The sequence below is a fragment of the Nerophis ophidion genome, linkage group LG15, assembly GCF_033978795.1.
Source record: "Nerophis ophidion isolate RoL-2023_Sa linkage group LG15, RoL_Noph_v1.0, whole genome shotgun sequence".
Taxonomy (NCBI): domain Eukaryota; kingdom Metazoa; phylum Chordata; class Actinopteri; order Syngnathiformes; family Syngnathidae; genus Nerophis; species Nerophis ophidion.
In genome coordinates, this window is record NC_084625.1 from 50095117 (window position 1) to 50113570 (window position 18454).

Consider the following 18454-nt stretch of genomic DNA (forward strand, 5'->3'; position numbering starts at 1 on the left):
TTATATAAGACTTTAAAAGTCATTTTGATAGTAGGCTAATATAGACACTGACATCATGTGTTGTCTTAATTATAATACTTTTATACGACTTTAAAAGTAATTTTAATAGTAGGCTAATATTGACACTTATGTCATGTGTTGCCTTCATTATAACAATTATATAGGTCTTTAAAAGTCAGTTTTATAGTAGGCTAATATAGACACTTACATCATGTGTTGCCTTCGTTATAACACTTATACAAGACTTTTAAAGTCATTTTGATAGTAGGCTAATACAGGTAATATAGACACTTACATCATGTGTTGTCTTCGTTATAACACTTGTACAAGACTTTTAAAGTCATTTTGATGGTAGGCTAGTATATTACAGCATGTGTTGTCTTCATTATAACACTTATATAAGACTTTTAAAGTCATTTTGATAGTAGGCTAATATAGACACTTACATCATGTGTTGCCTTCATTATAACACTTTTATACGACTTTAAAAGTCATTTTAATAGTAGGCTACTATAGACACTTATGTCATGTGTTGCCTTCATTATAACACTTATATAAGACTTTTAAAGTCATTTTGATAGTAGGATAATATAGACACTTACATCTTGTGTTGCCCTCATTATAACACTTATAAAAGACTTTAAAAGTCATTTTGATAATAGGCTAATATAGACACTTACATCATGTGTTGTCTTCATTATAACACTTATAAAAGACTTTAAAAGTCATTTTAATAGTAGGCTACTATAGACACTTATGTCATGTGTTGCCTTCATCATAACACTTATATAAGACTTTAAAAGTCATTTTAATAGTAGGCTACTATAGACACTTATGTCATGTGTTGCCTTCATTACAACACTTATATAAGTCTTTAAAAGTCAGTTTGATAGTAGGCTAATATAGACACTTACATCATGTGTTGCCTTCGTTATAAGACTTATACAAGACTTTTAAAGTCATTTTGATAGTAGGCTAGTATAGACACTTACATCATGTGTAGCCTTCATTATAACACTTATATAAGACTTTTAAAGTCATTTTGATAGTAGGCTAGTATATTACAGCATGTGTTGTCTTCATTAGAACACTTATATAAGACTTTTAAAGTCATTTGGACTGCGATGAGGTGGTGACTTGTCTAGGGTGTACCCCGCCTTCCGCCCGATTGTAGCTGAGATAGGCACCAGGGAATAAGCGGTAGTAAATGGATGGGAGTAATTTTGATAGTAGGCTAATATAGGTAGTGGGTGATAATGTCTTTGCCATTACCTTTTCCTTTTTCCCGTCTACTCGTGACGCTCCTCCTCTCTCTTTTCTCCTCAGAGATGGCCTCAGCTGAGCAGTGATCCTGCCGCTGCGCACTGGGAAGACTGACAGGTGACCGTCCGTCCTCTCCTCCGAAAAAGGCAGAAAGAAGGAGGGGAGAAGGGGGGAAAAAGACACCAGCATCAACAAATGCGAACATGTACAGCGTGGAGGACCTCCTCATCTCTCATGGATACAAGCTGCCCAAGAACACGGCCTCCTCTACGACCCCCACCCCCACCCCTGCCTCTTCATCATCGTCCTCATCCCGCCAGGCGCCCTCGTCCTCGCCGCCGTCGTACAGCCAGCACCACGAGAGCTCGGGGAGCCGGCCCGGGAGCCGGGCGGTGAACGGCTTCGAACGAGGGTCGAGGGTTACGTTCAGTAACGACTGCGGGAGCGGGCACCCCCAAGCCTACGAGGCTGCGACCGGTTGCCCCAACAACAACGGAGAACCCAGGGACAGGAGCCAGTCCAGGCAGGAAGGCGAGGCCCAAGGAGATTCGCTGACCTCGGACAGTGGGTAAGTAAGCTCCATTCCTGAAGATCAACTGAAATGCTGACAGAATGTTTTATCATTGTAAGAATAGTTTGAATTGGTTGAAAAGTGTGGGAATTGTGGAAGTGTGAAAAATGGATCATTCGTTTTGAATGGGGAAAATGTCCCTAAAAACGGAGAATTCTAGGAAATTCGAGCGAAGGACCGGCTGCGAGATCAGCGACAGGTGCGTAGAAAGGCCCACCTGGGCCTTTCGCTCTGTTAAAAGGCAGCAGCCAGGGAGGAGAGCGGGAATTGGTGGTACACACTGGAGAGAAACCATTCATGTGCTTAGTTTGTAGTGAACGATTGCTGAAAAGCACACGGAAGAGAATTTATTGAAAAATAAAACATTATTGTCAATCAGGAAGAGCCTAGCATGTCGGTGGTTGGTGGTCCGAAGAACCCGGAAGCGAGAGTCTTCCATACCGGGATTATATTTTTTTACAATTGTGGAAAGGGAGCAGACAATTCCTAAACAGGCTGAATATTTTGAAGTTGGAACGGTTTGAATTTCTCCAGTTCAAAAAGCAACTTCGTTTTTGTCCTGATCAAGAGGAATGTTTTGATGGTGAAACTGTTGAAAAATGTGGGAATTGTGGAAGTGTGAAAAATGGATAATTAATTTTGAATGGGGAAAATGTCCCTAAAAACGGAGAATTCTAGGAAATTCGAGCGAAGCGGGATGTGCCAGGACCGGCTGCAGGATCAGCGACAGGTGCATAGAAGGCCCACCTGGGCCTTTCGCTCTGTTAAAACGCAGCAGCCAGGGAAGAGAGCGGGAATTGGTGGCGGAGCACGAGCGAGAGCGAGAAAATGCAGAATAATTTTAATGTTCTGAATAAGTTGTTGGAATTCTTCAAATCAGTCGAGAAATGTTGAAGTAGTAACATTTTTAATTAAGAAGTGGTGTTAAGGAATTCCAGCATTTTCGGGAAAACCGGGAATTTCTCCAGTTCAAAAAGCAACTTGGCTTTTGTAGTATTTTATACGTAAGTAGTAAAACCTTAAAGTCACATCTTAAGTGCACAGGAAGCCAGTGCAGGTGAGCCAGTATAGGTATATATGTATGTATATATGTATATAAAGGTATATACAGTATAGGTATATATGTATGTATATATGTATATAAAGGTATATACAGTATAGGTATATATGTATGTATATATGTATATAAAGGTATATACAGTATAGGTATATATGTATGTATATATGTATATAAAGGTATATACAGTATAGGTATATATGTATGTATATATGTATATAAAGGTATATACAGTACAGGCGTAATGTGATCAAACTTTCTTGTTCTTGTCAAAAGTCTAGCAGCCACATTTTGTACCAACTGTAATCTTTTAATGCTAGACATGGGGAGACCCGAAAATAGTACGTTACAGTAATCGAGACGAGACGTAACAAACGCATGGATAATGATCTCAGCGTCTTTAGTGGACAGAATGGAGCGAATTTTTGCGATATTACGGAGATGAAAGAAGGCCGTTTTAGTAACGCTTTTAATGTGTGACTCAAAGGAGAGAGTTGGGTTGAAGATAACACCCAGATTCTTTACCGTGTCGCCTTGTTTAATTGTTTGGTTGTCAAATGTTAGAGTTATATAATTAAATAAAGGTCGGTGTCTAGCAGGACCGATAATCAGCATTTCCGTTTTTTTGGCGTTGAGTTGCCAAAAGTTAGCGGACATCCATTGTTTAATTTCATTAAGACACGCCTCCAGCTGACTACAATCCGTCGTGTTGGTCAGCTTTAGGGGCATGTAGAGTTGGGGGTCATCAGCATAGCAATGAAAGCTAATACCGTATTGCCATTGATATTTTTTTATCATTATTATTATTATTTGAAACTCTATTTTGCATGTCACTATAAAGTTATATAAGCCTTGCTTGTTCAATATTCGATGCAAAACTTTTTGGGGTCCCTATTAAAAGGTTCATTTGTTCAACCCTCGGCCCGCGGCTTTGTTCAGTTTGAAATTTTGGCCCACTCTGTGTTTGAGTTTGACACCCAATGGTATATATAATCTCCGCTTGGAAAATTTGTGCTGGAATCCTAATCAGCTGCATTGGTCCTATTCAAAACACATACCAAATATGACACAGGTGTCATTCTCACTTAGCCCTTTGACTGAATCTGAAGAATTTTACCTGATTGCTGCGTGCAGGCGCCATCAATAATACATCATGTATATAGGAAGTATTCAATAATGCATACGGAGGACGGGCTATATTTAGCTCACTGCTGTTATGCAATGGAGACCCTCTGCGAGATGGTTGTATGATCCGTCTATTGCCTGGTGGCGGCTGATGTTTTTTGTTTGTTTTCTGAAACCGGAGTGTTTAGTTAGACTATTTGCACTGTAACTGAGACAAAGTCAACACAGCTGTTCCAAACAAGGAGATAGGTTTGTCAGGAACCTAAGATTCCGTTTGGCATTCCGTCCCGAATCCTGTACGAAATAATGAAAAACGTCCTTGAGGGAAAGTCACGGGCATTGTTTTTAATGTTTCCGGTTGTTTATTATTCCTTGGAGAGAACTAATCCGCATATTCCTATCGCCGCCTTGGCCAGTGGGAATGTGGGGGATTGCTCCGGCATTTATGAGCTGCAATTTTCAGTCCGTTGTTTGCTTTTTCTGGTTCTCTCTCTTTCCTGCCAGCTTCGGTTTGGATAAGAGGCCGGCCCCGTCTTTGCACTCCCGTTAGGCTCATCGACACAATTAGACTAATGATGGTAACTCATCTTACATGTGATGGCCACTAATTCAGCACATTGGCATGGTTTCCCCCCTTCCATCCCCAGGAAACAATCTGTGACCAGTCAGTGATGATCACAGATTGAAATGTCAAGGGCAGTCAATGGTCTCCGCCTTGGCGTCGGTTCTTTTTTATGGCCCGACACGGCCGTCAGATCCAATCGGACTATGGAGATACCTCCGTTTTAACCATTCAACATCTAATTGTTGAAATAGGATATTTTAATGAATGAATGTGAACGTTCCAAGGTCGTATTCGTGGAAGTATTGGGGTAAACAGTCCCAATGCCTTATGGTCTTCATGTGCCTCAACTTTTCTGTGATCGTCTGTCTCCATCTAGTGGAAGTTGGATCCAAAGACACAATGTAAGGTTTTTCATTTGACTCAGGTTGTCAGGATACCAGTATTTCAACAAGCTGATACCAGCTCTGTTTTTTTGATACTTATTTGATACCATGAAAACAAATCGAACGCATGTACTCTTAAATTACCTACCTTATTTACAACAGTTGCAATCAGATCACTGTGCTTCTTAAATTTTTTGCAAAGACAGACCTGGGCAAAAATACGGCCCCCATTAAGATTTTCAATCCGACGTTGTACATTATTTATTTATTCTTTAGCATCGAGGATTTTTGCAGCGCCGAAAATTGTCTGAGACTACAAAAAAAGCATTTATAAGTGTATTTTTTGCATGTTGTTATTGATTCTGTGTATAGGAAAGACTGGCTCATTCTTCTTTAGCGCCGGAAATTGTCCGAGACTACTAAGAAAGCTGTTATAAGTGTTTTTTTTGCATGTTGTTATCAATTCTGTATATAGGAAAGGCTGGCTCATTCTTCTTTAGCGCCTAAAATTGCCCGAGACTACTAAAAAATCTGTTATAAGTATATTTTTTGCATGTTGTTATTTATTCTGTATATAGGAAACACTGGCTTATTCTTCTTTAGCGGCGGAAATGTTCTGAGACAACTAAGAAAGGTGTTATAAGTGTATTTTTTGCATGTTGTTATCAATTCTGTATATAGGAAACACTGGCTCATTCTTCTTTAGCGCCGAAAATTGTCTGAGACTACAAAAAAATCTGCTATAAGTGTTTTTCTTGCATGTTGTTATCAATTCTGTATATAGGAAACACTGGCTCATTCTTCTTTAGCGCCGAAAATTGTCTAAGACTACAAAAAAACCTGTTATAAGTGTATTTTTTGCATGTTGTTATTGATTCTGTATATAGGAAACACTGGCTCATTCTTCTTTAGCGCCGAAAATTGTCTGAGACTACTAAGAAAGCTGTTATAAGTGGTTTTTTTGCATGTTGTTATCAATTCTGTATATAGGAAAGGTTGGCTCATTCTTCTTTAGCGCCGGAAATTGTCTGAGACTACAAAAAAAGCTGTTATAAGTGTATTTTTTGCATTTTGTTATTGATTCTGTATATTGGAAACACTGGCTTATTCTTCTTTAGCGCCGGAAATTGTCTGAGACTACAAAAAAAGGTGTTATAAGTGTATTTTTTGCATTTTGTTATTGATTCTGTATATAAGAAACACTGGCTCATTCTTCTTTAGCGCCGGAAATTGTCTGAGACTACTAAGAAAGCTGCTATAAGTGTTTTTTTTGCATGTTGTTATCAATTCTGTATATAGGAAAGGCTGGCTCATTCTCCAGTGCCGAAAATAGTCTGAGACTACAAAAAAAGCTGTTATAAGTGTATTTTTTGCATTTTGTTATTGATTCTATATATAGGAAACACTGGCTCATTCTTCTTTAGCGCCGAAAATTGTCTGAGACTACAAAAAAAAGCTGCTATAAGTGTATTTTTTGCATTTTGTTATTGATTCTGTATATAGGAAACACTGGCTCATTCTTCTTTAGCGCCGAAAATTGTCTGAGACTACTAAGAAAAGCTGCTTTAAGTGTATTTTTTGCATTTTGTTATTGATTCTGTATATAGGAAACACTGGTTCATTCTTCTTTAGCGCCGAAAATTGTCTGAGACTACAAAAAAAGCTGTTATAAGTGTTTTTCTTGCATGTTGTTATCAATTCTGTATATAGGAAACACTGACTCATTCTTCTTTAGCGCCGGAAATTGTCTAGGACTACAAAAAAAGCTGTTATAAGTGTTTTTCTTGCATGTTGTTATCAATTCTGTATATAGGAAAGGCTGGCTCATTCTTCTTTAGCGCCGGAAATTGTCCGAGACTACTAAAAAAATCTGTTATAAGTATATTTTTTGCATGTTATCGATTCTGTATATAGGAAACACTGGCTCATTCTTCTTTAGCGCCGAAAATTGTCTGAGACTACAAAAAAAGCTGTTATAAGTGTATTTTATGCATGTTGTTATCAATTCTGTATATAGGAAAGGCTGGCTCATTCTTCTTTAGCGCCGAAAATAGTCTGAGACTACAAAAAAAGCTGTTATAAGTGTATTTTTTGCATTTTGTTATTGATTCTGTATATAGGAAACACTGGCTCATTCTTCTTTAGCGCCGAAAATTGTCTGAGACTACAAAAAAAAGCTGCTATAAGTGTATTTTTTGCATTTTGTTATTGATTCTGTATATAGGAAACACTGGCTCATTCTTCTTTAGCGCCGGAAATTGTCTGAGACTACAAAAAAAGCTGTTATAAGTGTATTTTTTGCATTTTGTTATTGATTCTGTATATAGGAAACACTGGCTCATTCTTCTTTAGCGCCGAAAATTGTCTGAGACTACTAAGAAAAGCTGCTTTAAGTGTATTTTTTGCATTTTGTTATTGATTCTGTATATAGGAAACACTGGTTCATTCTTCTTTAGCGCCGAAAATTGTCTGAGACTACAAAAAAAGCTGTTATAAGTGTTTTTCTTGCATGTTGTTATCAATTCTGTATATAGGAAACACTGACTCATTCTTCTTTAGCGCCGGAAATTGTCTAGGACTACAAAAAAAGCTGTTATAAGTGTTTTTCTTGCATGTTGTTATCAATTCTGTATATAGGAAAGGCTGGCTCATTCTTCTTTAGCGCCGGAAATTGTCCGAGACTACTAAAAAAATCTGTTATAAGTATATTTTTTGCATGTTATCGATTCTGTATATAGGAAACACTGGCTCATTCTTCTTTAGCGCCGAAAATTGTCTGAGACTACAAAAAAAGCTGTTATAAGTGTATTTTATGCATGTTGTTATCAATTCTGTATATAGGAAAGGCTGGCTCATTCTTCTTTAGCGCCGGAAATTGTCTGAGACTACTAAGAAAGCTGTTATAAGTGTTTTTTTTGCCGGTTGTTATCAATTCTGTATATAGGAAAGTCTGGCTCATTCTTCTTTAGCGCCGGAAATTGTCTGAGACTACTAAGAAAGCTGTTATAAGTGTTTTTTCTTGCATGTTGTTATTGATTCTGTATATAGGAAACACTGGCTCATTCTTCTTTAGCGCCGAAAATTGTCTGAGACTACAAAAAAAAACTGTTAAAAGTGTAGTTTTTTGCATGTTGTTATCAATTCTGTTTATAGGAAAGGCTAGCTCATTCTTCTTTAGCGCCGAAAATTGTCTGAGACTACAAAAAAAGCTGTTATAAGTGTATTTTTTGCATGTTGTTATTGATTCTCTATATAGGAAACACTAGCTCATTCTTCTTTAGCGCTGTAAATTGTCTGAGACTACTAAGAAAGCTGCTATAAGTTTTTTTTTTGCATGTTGTTATCAATTCTGTATATAGGAAAGGCTAGCTCATTCTTCTTTAGCGCCTAAAATTGCCCGAGACTACTAAAAAATCTGTTATAAGTATATTTTTTGCATGTTGTTATTTATTCTGTATATAGGAAACACTGGCTCATTCTTCTTTAGCGCCGAAAATTGTCTGAGACTACAAAAAAAAGCTGCTATAAGTGTATTTTTTGCATTTTGTTATTGATTCTGTATATAGGAAACACTGGCTCATTCTTCTTTAGCGCCGGAAATTGTCTGAGACTACAAAAAAAGCTGTTATAAGTGTATTTTTTGCATTTTGTTATTGATTCTGTATATAGGAAACACTGGCTCATTCTTCTTTAGCGCCGAAAATTGTCTGAGACTACAAAAAAAGCTGTTATAAGTGTATTTTTTGCATTTTGTTATTGATTCTGTATATAGGAAACACTGGCTCATTCTTCTTTAGCGCCGAAAATTGTCTGAGACTACAAAAAAAAACTGTTAAAAGTGTATTTTTTTGCATGTTGTTATCAATTCTGTTTATAGGAAAGGCTAGCTCATTCTTCTTTAGCGCCGAAAATTGTCTGAGACTACAAAAAAAGCTGTTATAAGTGTATTTTTTGCATGTTGTTATTGATTCTCTATATAGGAAACACTAGCTCATTCTTCTTTAGCGCCGTAAATTGTCTGAGACTACTAAGAAAGCTGCTATAAGTTTTTTTTTTGCATGTTGTTATCAATTCTGTATATAGGAAAGGCTAGCTCATTCTTCTTTAGCGCCTAAAATTGCCCGAGACTACTAAAAAATCTGTTATAAGTATATTTTTTGCATGTTGTTATTTATTCTGTATATAGGAAACACTGGCTCATTCTTCTTTAGCGCCGAAAATTGTCTGAGACTACAAAAAAAAGCTGCTATAAGTGTATTTTTTGCATTTTGTTATTGATTCTGTATATAGGAAACACTGGCTCATTCTTCTTTAGCGCCGGAAATTGTCTGAGACTACAAAAAAAGCTGTTATAAGTGTATTTTTTGCATTTTGTTATTGATTCTGTATATAGGAAACACTGGCTCATTCTTCTTTAGCGCCGAAAATTGTCTGAGACTACAAAAAAAGCTGTTATAAGTGTATTTTTTGCATTTTGTTATTGATTCTGTATATAGGAAACACTGGCTCATTCTTCTTTAGCGCCGAAAATTGTCTGAGACTACAAAAAAATCTGCTATAAGTGTTTTTCTTGCATGTTGTTATCAATTCTGTATATAGGAAACACTGGCTCATTCTTCTTTAGCGCCGAAAATTGTCTAAGACTACAAAAAAACCTGTTATAAGTGTATTTTTTGCATGTTGTTATTGATTCTGTATATAGGAAACACTGGCTCATTCTTCTTTAGCGCCGAAAATTGTCTGAGACTACTAAGAAAGCTGTTATAAGTGGTTTTTTTTGCATGTTGTTATCAATTCTGTATATAGGAAAGGTTGGCTCATTCTTCTTTAGCGCCGGAAATTGTCTGAGACTACTAAGAAAGCTGTTATAAGTGTTTTTTTTGCCGGTTGTTATCAATTCTGTATATAGGAAAGGCTGGCTCATTCTTCTTTAGCGCCGGAAATTGTCTGAGACTACTAAGAAAGCTGTTATAAGTGTTTTTTCTTGCATGTTGTTATTGATTCTGTATATAGGAAACACTGGCTCATTCTTCTTTAGCGCCGAAAATTGTCTGAGACTACAAAAAAAAACTGTTAAAAGTGTAGTTTTTTGCATGTTGTTATCAATTCTGTTTATAGGAAAGGCTAGCTCATTCTTCTTTAGCGCCGAAAATTGTCTGAGACTACAAAAAAAGCTGTTATAAGTGTATTTTTTGCATGTTGTTATTGATTCTCTATATAGGAAACACTAGCTCATTCTTCTTTAGCGCCGTAAATTGTCTGAGACTACTAAGAAAGCTGCTATAAGTTTTTTTTTTGCATGTTGTTATCAATTCTGTATATAGGAAAGGCTAGCTCATTCTTCTTTAGCGCCTAAAATTGCCCGAGACTACTAAAAAATCTGTTATAAGTATATTTTTTGCATGTTGTTATTTATTCTGTATATAGGAAACACTGGCTCATTCTTCTTTAGCGCCGAAAATTGTCTGAGACTACAAAAAAAAGCTGCTATAAGTGTATTTTTTGCATTTTGTTATTGATTCTGTATATAGGAAACACTGGCTCATTCTTCTTTAGCGCCGGAAATTGTCTGAGACTACAAAAAAAGCTGTTATAAGTGTATTTTTTGCATTTTGTTATTGATTCTGTATATAGGAAACACTGGCTCATTCTTCTTTAGCGCCGAAAATTGTCTGAGACTACAAAAAAAGCTGTTATAAGTGTATTTTTTGCATTTTGTTATTGATTCTGTATATAGGAAACACTGGCTCATTCTTCTTTAGCGCCGAAAATTGTCTGAGACTACAAAAAAAAACTGTTAAAAGTGTAGTTTTTTGCATGTTGTTATCAATTCTGTTTATAGGAAAGGCTAGCTCATTCTTCTTTAGCGCCGAAAATTGTCTGAGACTACAAAAAAAGCTGTTATAAGTGTATTTTTTGCATGTTGTTATTGATTCTCTATATAGGAAACACTAGCTCATTCTTCTTTAGCGCCGTAAATTGTCTGAGACTACTAAGAAAGCTGCTATAAGTTTTTTTTTTGCATGTTGTTATCAATTCTGTATATAGGAAAGGCTAGCTCATTCTTCTTTAGCGCCTAAAATTGCCCGAGACTACTAAAAAATCTGTTATAAGTATATTTTTTGCATGTTGTTATTTATTCTGTATATAGGAAACACTGGCTCATTCTTCTTTAGCGCCGAAAATTGTCTGAGACTACAAAAAAAAGCTGCTATAAGTGTATTTTTTGCATTTTGTTATTGATTCTGTATATAGGAAACACTGGCTCATTCTTCTTTAGCGCCGGAAATTGTCTGAGACTACAAAAAAAGCTGTTATAAGTGTATTTTTTGCATTTTGTTATTGATTCTGTATATAGGAAACACTGGCTCATTCTTCTTTAGCGCCGAAAATTGTCTGAGACTACAAAAAAAGCTGTTATAAGTGTATTTTTTGCATTTTGTTATTGATTCTGTATATAGGAAACACTGGCTCATTCTTCTTTAGCGCCGAAAATTGTCTGAGACTACAAAAAAATCTGCTATAAGTGTTTTTCTTGCATGTTGTTATCAATTCTGTATATAGGAAACACTGGCTCATTCTTCTTTAGCGCCGAAAATTGTCTAAGACTACAAAAAAACCTGTTATAAGTGTATTTTTTGCATGTTGTTATTGATTCTGTATATAGGAAACACTGGCTCATTCTTCTTTAGCGCCGAAAATTGTCTGAGACTACTAAGAAAGCTGTTATAAGTGGTTTTTTTGCATGTTGTTATCAATTCTGTATATAGGAAAGGTTGGCTCATTCTTCTTTAGCGCCGGAAATTGTCTGAGACTACAAAAAAAGCTGTTATAAGTGTATTTTTTGCATTTTGTTATTGATTCTGTATATTGGAAACACTGGCTTATTCTTCTTTAGCGCCGGAAATTGTCTGAGACTACAAAAAAAGGTGTTATAAGTGTATTTTTTGCATTTTGTTATTGATTCTGTATATAAGAAACACTGGCTCATTCTTCTTTAGCGCCGGAAATTGTCTGAGACTACTAAGAAAGCTGCTATAAGTGTTTTTTTTGCATGTTGTTATCAATTCTGTATATAGGAAAGGCTGGCTCATTCTTCTTTAGCGCCGAAAATAGTCTGAGACTACAAAAAAAGCTGTTATAAGTGTATTTTTTGCATTTTGTTATTGATTCTGTATATAGGAAACACTGGCTCATTCTTCTTTAGCGCCGAAAATTGTCTGAGACTACAAAAAAAAGCTGCTATAAGTGTATTTTTTGCATTTTGTTATTGATTCTGTATATAGGAAACACTGGCTCATTCTTCTTTAGCGCCGGAAATTGTCTGAGACTACAAAAAAAGCTGTTATAAGTGTATTTTTTGCATTTTGTTATTGATTCTGTATATAGGAAACACTGGCTCATTCTTCTTTAGCGCCGAAAATTGTCTGAGACTACTAAGAAAAGCTGCTTTAAGTGTATTTTTTGCATTTTGTTATTGATTCTGTATATAGGAAACACTGGTTCATTCTTCTTTAGCGCCGAAAATTGTCTGAGACTACAAAAAAAGCTGTTATAAGTGTTTTTCTTGCATGTTGTTATCAATTCTGTATATAGGAAACACTGACTCATTCTTATTTAGCGCCGGAAATTGTCTAGGACTACAAAAAAAGCTGTTATAAGTGTTTTTCTTGCATGTTGTTATCAATTCTGTATATAGGAAAGGCTGGCTCATTCTTCTTTAGCGCCGGAAATTGTCCGAGACTACTAAAAAAATCTGTTATAAGTATATTTTTTGCATGTTATCGATTCTGTATATAGGAAACACTGGCTCATTCTTCTTTAGCGCCGAAAATTGTCTGAGACTACAAAAAAAGCTGTTATAAGTGTATTTTATGCATGTTGTTATCAATTCTGTATATAGGAAAGGCTGGCTCATTCTTCTTTAGCGCCGGAAATTGTCTGAGACTACTAAGAAAGCTGTTATAAGTGTTTTTTTTGCCGGTTGTTATCAATTCTGTATATAGGAAAGGCTGGCTCATTCTTCTTTAGCGCCGGAAATTGTCTGAGACTACTAAGAAAGCTGTTATAAGTGTTTTTTCTTGCATGTTGTTATTGATTCTGTATATAGGAAACACTGGCTCATTCTTCTTTAGCGCCGAAAATTGTCTGAGACTACAAAAAAAAACTGTTAAAAGTGTAGTTTTTTGCATGTTGTTATCAATTCTGTTTATAGGAAAGGCTAGCTCATTCTTCTTTAGCGCCGAAAATTGTCTGAGACTACAAAAAAAGCTGTTATAAGTGTATTTTTTGCATGTTGTTATTGATTCTCTATATAGGAAACACTAGCTCATTCTTCTTTAGCGCCGTAAATTGTCTGAGACTACTAAGAAAGCTGCTATAAGTTTTTTTTTTGCATGTTGTTATCAATTCTGTATATAGGAAAGGCTAGCTCATTCTTCTTTAGCGCCTAAAATTGCCCGAGACTACTAAAAAATCTGTTATAAGTATATTTTTTGCATGTTGTTATTTATTCTGTATATAGGAAACACTGGCTCATTCTTCTTTAGCGCCGAAAATTGTCTGAGACTACAAAAAAAAGCTGCTATAAGTGTATTTTTTGCATTTTGTTATTGATTCTGTATATAGGAAACACTGGCTCATTCTTCTTTAGCGCCGGAAATTGTCTGAGACTACAAAAAAAGCTGTTATAAGTGTATTTTTTGCATTTTGTTATTGATTCTGTATATAGGAAACACTGGCTCATTCTTCTTTAGCGCCGAAAATTGTCTGAGACTACAAAAAAAGCTGTTATAAGTGTATTTTTTGCATTTTGTTATTGATTCTGTATATAGGAAACACTGGCTCATTCTTCTTTAGCGCCGAAAATTGTCTGAGACTACAAAAAAAAACTGTTAAAAGTGTATTTTTTTGCATGTTGTTATCAATTCTGTTTATAGGAAAGGCTAGCTCATTCTTCTTTAGCGCCGAAAATTGTCTGAGACTACAAAAAAAGCTGTTATAAGTGTATTTTTTGCATGTTGTTATTGATTCTCTATATAGGAAACACTAGCTCATTCTTCTTTAGCGCCGTAAATTGTCTGAGACTACTAAGAAAGCTGCTATAAGTTTTTTTTTTGCATGTTGTTATCAATTCTGTATATAGGAAAGGCTAGCTCATTCTTCTTTAGCGCCTAAAATTGCCCGAGACTACTAAAAAATCTGTTATAAGTATATTTTTTGCATGTTGTTATTTATTCTGTATATAGGAAACACTGGCTCATTCTTCTTTAGCGCCGAAAATTGTCTGAGACTACAAAAAAAAGCTGCTATAAGTGTATTTTTTGCATTTTGTTATTGATTCTGTATATAGGAAACACTGGCTCATTCTTCTTTAGCGCCGGAAATTGTCTGAGACTACAAAAAAAGCTGTTATAAGTGTATTTTTTGCATTTTGTTATTGATTCTGTATATAGGAAACACTGGCTCATTCTTCTTTAGCGCCGAAAATTGTCTGAGACTACAAAAAAAGCTGTTATAAGTGTATTTTTTGCATTTTGTTATTGATTCTGTATATAGGAAACACTGGCTCATTCTTCTTTAGCGCCGAAAATTGTCTGAGACTACTAAGAAAAGCTGCTTTAAGTGTATTTTTTGCATTTTGTTATTGATTCTGTATATAGGAAACACTGGTTCATTCTTCTTTAGCGCCGAAAATTGTCTGAGACTACAAAAAAAGCTGTTATAAGTGTTTTTCTTGCATGTTGTTATCAATTCTGTATATAGGAAACACTGACTCATTCTTCTTTAGCGCCGGAAATTGTCTAGGACTACAAAAAAAGCTGTTATAAGTGTTTTTCTTGCATGTTGTTATCAATTCTGTATATAGGAAAGGCTGGCTCATTCTTCTTTAGCGCCGGAAATTGTCCGAGACTACTAAAAAAATCTGTTATAAGTATATTTTTTGCATGTTATCGATTCTGTATATAGGAAACACTGGCTCATTCTTCTTTAGCGCCGAAAATTGTCTGAGACTACAAAAAAAGCTGTTATAAGTGTATTTTATGCATGTTGTTATCAATTCTGTATATAGGAAAGGCTGGCTCATTCTTCTTTAGCGCCGGAAATTGTCTGAGACTACTAAGAAAGCTGTTATAAGTGTTTTTTCTTGCATGTTGTTATTGATTCTGTATATAGGAAACACTGGCTCATTCTTCTTTAGCGCCGAAAATTGTCTGAGACTACAAAAAAAAACTGTTAAAAGTGTAGTTTTTTGCATGTTGTTATCAATTCTGTTTATAGGAAAGGCTAGCTCATTCTTCTTTAGCGCCGAAAATTGTCTGAGACTACAAAAAAAGCTGTTATAAGTGTATTTTTTGCATGTTGTTATTGATTCTCTATATAGGAAACACTAGCTCATTCTTCTTTAGCGCCGTAAATTGTCTGAGACTACTAAGAAAGCTGCTATAAGTTTTTTTTTTGCATGTTGTTATCAATTCTGTATATAGGAAAGGCTAGCTCATTCTTCTTTAGCGCCTAAAATTGCCCGAGACTACTAAAAAATCTGTTATAAGTATATTTTTTGCATGTTGTTATTTATTCTGTATATAGGAAACACTGGCTCATTCTTCTTTAGCGCCGAAAATTGTCTGAGACTACAAAAAAAAGCTGCTATAAGTGTATTTTTTGCATTTTGTTATTGATTCTGTATATAGGAAACACTGGCTCATTCTTCTTTAGCGCCGGAAATTGTCTGAGACTACAAAAAAAGCTGTTATAAGTGTATTTTTTGCATTTTGTTATTGATTCTGTATATAGGAAACACTGGCTCATTCTTCTTTAGCGCCGAAAATTGTCTGAGACTACAAAAAAAGCTGTTATAAGTGTATTTTTTGCATTTTGTTATTGATTCTGTATATAGGAAACACTGGCTCATTCTTCTTTAGCGCCGAAAATTGTCTGAGACTACAAAAAAAAACTGTTAAAAGTGTAGTTTTTTGCATGTTGTTATCAATTCTGTTTATAGGAAAGGCTAGCTCATTCTTCTTTAGCGCCGAAAATTGTCTGAGACTACAAAAAAAGCTGTTATAAGTGTATTTTTTGCATGTTGTTATTGATTCTCTATATAGGAAACACTAGCTCATTCTTCTTTAGCGCCGTAAATTGTCTGAGACTACTAAGAAAGCTGCTATAAGTTTTTTTTTTGCATGTTGTTATCAATTCTGTATATAGGAAAGGCTAGCTCATTCTTCTTTAGCGCCTAAAATTGCCCGAGACTACTAAAAAATCTGTTATAAGTATATTTTTTGCATGTTGTTATTTATTCTGTATATAGGAAACACTGGCTCATTCTTCTTTAGCGCCGAAAATTGTCTGAGACTACAAAAAAAAGCTGCTATAAGTGTATTTTTTGCATTTTGTTATTGATTCTGTATATAGGAAACACTGGCTCATTCTTCTTTAGCGCCGGAAATTGTCTGAGACTACAAAAAAAGCTGTTATAAGTGTATTTTTTGCATTTTGTTATTGATTCTGTATATAGGAAACACTGGCTCATTCTTCTTTAGCGCCGAAAATTGTCTGAGACTACAAAAAAAGCTGTTATAAGTGTATTTTTTGCATTTTGTTATTGATTCTGTATATAGGAAACACTGGCTCATTCTTCTTTAGCGCCGAAAATTGTCTGAGACTACAAAAAAATCTGCTATAAGTGTTTTTCTTGCATGTTGTTATCAATTCTGTATATAGGAAACACTGGCTCATTCTTCTTTAGCGCCGAAAATTGTCTAAGACTACAAAAAAACCTGTTATAAGTGTATTTTTTGCATGTTGTTATTGATTCTGTATATAGGAAACACTGGCTCATTCTTCTTTAGCGCCGAAAATTGTCTGAGACTACTAAGAAAGCTGTTATAAGTGGTTTTTTTTGCATGTTGTTATCAATTCTGTATATAGGAAAGGTTGGCTCATTCTTCTTTAGCGCCGGAAATTGTCTGAGACTACAAAAAAAGCTGTTATAAGTGTATTTTTTGCATTTTGTTATTGATTCTGTATATTGGAAACACTGGCTTATTCTTCTTTAGCGCCGGAAATTGTCTGAGACTACAAAAAAAGGTGTTATAAGTGTATTTTTTGCATTTTGTTATTGATTCTGTATATAAGAAACACTGGCTCATTCTTCTTTAGCGCCGGAAATTGTCTGAGACTACTAAGAAAGCTGCTATAAGTGTTTTTTTTGCATGTTGTTATCAATTCTGTATATAGGAAAGGCTGGCTCATTCTTCTTTAGCGCCGAAAATAGTCTGAGACTACAAAAAAAGCTGTTATAAGTGTATTTTTTGCATTTTGTTATTGATTCTGTATATAGGAAACACTGGCTCATTCTTCTTTAGCGCCGAAAATTGTCTGAGACTACAAAAAAAAGCTGCTATAAGTGTATTTTTTGCATTTTGTTATTGATTCTGTATATAGGAAACACTGGCTCATTCTTCTTTAGCGCCGGAAATTGTCTGAGACTACAAAAAAAGCTGTTATAAGTGTATTTTTTGCATTTTGTTATTGATTCTGTATATAGGAAACACTGGCTCATTCTTCTTTAGCGCCGAAAATTGTCTGAGACTACTAAGAAAAGCTGCTTTAAGTGTATTTTTTGCATTTTGTTATTGATTCTGTATATAGGAAACACTGGTTCATTCTTCTTTAGCGCCGAAAATTGTCTGAGACTACAAAAAAAGCTGTTATAAGTGTTTTTCTTGCATGTTGTTATCAATTCTGTATATAGGAAACACTGACTCATTCTTATTTAGCGCCGGAAATTGTCTAGGACTACAAAAAAAGCTGTTATAAGTGTTTTTCTTGCATGTTGTTATCAATTCTGTATATAGGAAAGGCTGGCTCATTCTTCTTTAGCGCCGGAAATTGTCCGAGACTACTAAAAAAATCTGTTATAAGTATATTTTTTGCATGTTATCGATTCTGTATATAGGAAACACTGGCTCATTCTTCTTTAGCGCCGAAAATTGTCTGAGACTACAAAAAAAGCTGTTATAAGTGTATTTTATGCATGTTGTTATCAATTCTGTATATAGGAAAGGCTGGCTCATTCTTCTTTAGCGCCGGAAATTGTCTGAGACTACTAAGAAAGCTGTTATAAGTGTTTTTTTTGCCGGTTGTTATCAATTCTGTATATAGGAAAGGCTGGCTCATTCTTCTTTAGCGCCGGAAATTGTCTGAGACTACTAAGAAAGCTGTTATAAGTGTTTTTTCTTGCATGTTGTTATTGATTCTGTATATAGGAAACACTGGCTCATTCTTCTTTAGCGCCGAAAATTGTCTGAGACTACAAAAAAAAACTGTTAAAAGTGTAGTTTTTTGCATGTTGTTATCAATTCTGTTTATAGGAAAGGCTAGCTCATTCTTCTTTAGCGCCGAAAATTGTCTGAGACTACAAAAAAAGCTGTTATAAGTGTATTTTTTGCATGTTGTTATTGATTCTCTATATAGGAAACACT

General features: G+C 35.2%; 1 protein-coding gene across 1 annotated transcript in view; it reads left to right on the forward strand.

Annotated features, from left to right (window-relative positions):
- jcada (junctional cadherin 5 associated a) overlaps positions 1–18454 on the forward strand; it is a 102592-nt gene that overhangs the window by 64821 nt on the left and 19317 nt on the right. Inside the window, exon 2 of the mRNA XM_061922344.1 lies at positions 1327–1831. Coding sequence (XP_061778328.1) covers positions 1467–1831 — 365 coding nt within the window. The 5' untranslated portion in view covers positions 1327–1466. The remainder of the gene's footprint in view (positions 1–1326; positions 1832–18454) is intronic.